The following is a 1879-nucleotide window of genomic DNA, read 5'->3' as shown; positions in this document are numbered from 1 at the left end:
ATAAATAAATAAAAAATAAATAAATAAATAAAATCTTAACTATAACACTAAAGAGACTTTTGGGGCTTTATCAAACAAGCTGGCATAGATAACCTAATCACATATGTGCTTCCCTGTTCCAATCAAAACAAGCATTAAAAACCTTGTCAGCTAAAGTTTAAGTAACACCTTTAAAAATTCCTTACTACACAATGGAAAGAGGCAGTTAGCTATGAGGTGAGACAGAAGGCAGGGCAGCTCCTACAGACATGGGGAGCCCGCTCTGACATGCCGGAAATTCAGCACATCAGAGCAGACTTGATTTCAAGTCCGCTGAAGCATGGAAACGAACGCACTCCAGCAGCCTTCAGCATCACGTGCATCAGTGACCTGTGTGTCTCTGCAATGAAAGATGGTGGCAGGGCACTTTGAAATAAAACACATTCAATGAGCTTTAGTTCAAAGGGCCTTGCCGCCAATTTTTCAGTGTGGGGGGACAGATACACACAATGCGCGGGCACTTTTAGTTACTGTGGTGCGCTTATTAAAGTGCCCAGCAGTGCCCCAAAATGCGTATAAAAATTCTTTCAGAGCCATGTTTTTGTAGGTGACAATCAACTTTGCCAGATGCCATGACAGCTATCATAGCATGATGGGAACCATAAAAACTACTAGAAACATACTTGAAATTTGATGCTGTAGCAGAGATTCAGGATTTTTACACCCAGCAATCACTTCATAATTAAGTTGGACCTAAAAATCACAGTCCAAGCTTTAAAACAGATACAAGCTACACTTGCTACACGTGTAACAAAGAATGTACACTCAACTAATCAGCTACCAACTAGAGGAACACAGAACTCTTCCCTTCATTGCAGTAATCCTTCTGAATGAGAATTAAGTGCCATCACACTGCCCAGCCTTAATGTCAAAGTGTTAATATTTGACAGAACCAAAAGCCAACAAACAGGAACTATGTACGGCCAGAATCACAAGGATATGTATTTTGTATTGGTAAAAGTGAAGGTCTGTATCACTTAAATGCTCCAGCCCACTTCACAATCCAGGAGTTGTCACTTGTTTGCACACCTGTGGCAAATGGGATGATTCACATGCCTCTCTTCAACATTAAAGCATCATTATTCATAATATATTAAATATACTTACAGACTGTCCTTTCTTGTGTTTGCGTCGATACAGAACAGTCCAGTTGATCTGGCGGGGGTTTCTCTTGGAGAGAAATGCAGACTCGCATTTTGCGTTCAGGAACTGGAAAACCTGGAGACATGCACACAAACATACCTATTTTACAATAGGTTTACTCCATTCAAAGCATCACAGTTTATATGTTTGTCAAGTTGCTGAGTCCTCCTTAGAATCATAGAAAGTAAGGGTTGAAAGGGACCTCAGGAGGTCCAACCCCTGCTCAAAGCAGGACCATCCCCAACTAGATCATCCCAGCCAAAGCTCTGTCTACTTTGGTCTTAAACACCTCCAAGAATGGAGATTTCATCACCTCTGGATAACCTGCCCCAGTGTTTTACTACCCTCTTTATAAGAAAATCCTTCCTAACATCTAACCTAAACCTCCCTCGCTGCAACTTGAGACTAGCGGTCCTTGTTCCGTCATCTGCCACCATCTTTGCTGCCCCTGTGTAGAGTTAAAGCCTGCCAGCGCCCCTGGGCTTGTGCATACCTCGGGGCTGTGCTAGGTCTCTACATCACAGCCACCGTCCCCTGCAGCCTCCCCTCCCCCAGGTCCTCTCGGGCCGCACTCCCCAACCCTCGCGCACCTTGCCGTCCGTACGGGCGTAGCGGCGGCCGTGGCCTGGGTAGATCTTGTAGCCGCTGAAGCTGCACAGCTCGACCCTGCGGGGAGACAAACGCGGGCGGTTAGCGG

General features: G+C 45.0%; 1 protein-coding gene across 1 annotated transcript in view; it reads right to left on the bottom strand.

Annotated features, from left to right (window-relative positions):
• Positions 1-1879, bottom strand: part of RPL24 (ribosomal protein L24) — an 11838-nt gene that overhangs the window by 2107 nt on the left and 7852 nt on the right. The window contains exons 3-4 of the mRNA XM_006033032.2: positions 1773-1848; positions 1147-1257 (exon numbers count right to left, since the gene is read on the bottom strand). Of these exons, the coding sequence (XP_006033094.1) occupies positions 1147-1257; positions 1773-1848 (187 nt within the window). The remainder of the gene's footprint in view (positions 1-1146; positions 1258-1772; positions 1849-1879) is intronic.

Source organism: Alligator sinensis, unplaced genomic scaffold (assembly GCF_000455745.1).
Source record: "Alligator sinensis unplaced genomic scaffold, ASM45574v1 scaffold1286_1, whole genome shotgun sequence".
In the NCBI taxonomy this organism is placed as follows: domain Eukaryota; kingdom Metazoa; phylum Chordata; order Crocodylia; family Alligatoridae; genus Alligator; species Alligator sinensis.
Note: the sequence above shows the minus strand (reverse complement) of the source record. Positions and strands in the feature narration are given on the sequence as shown.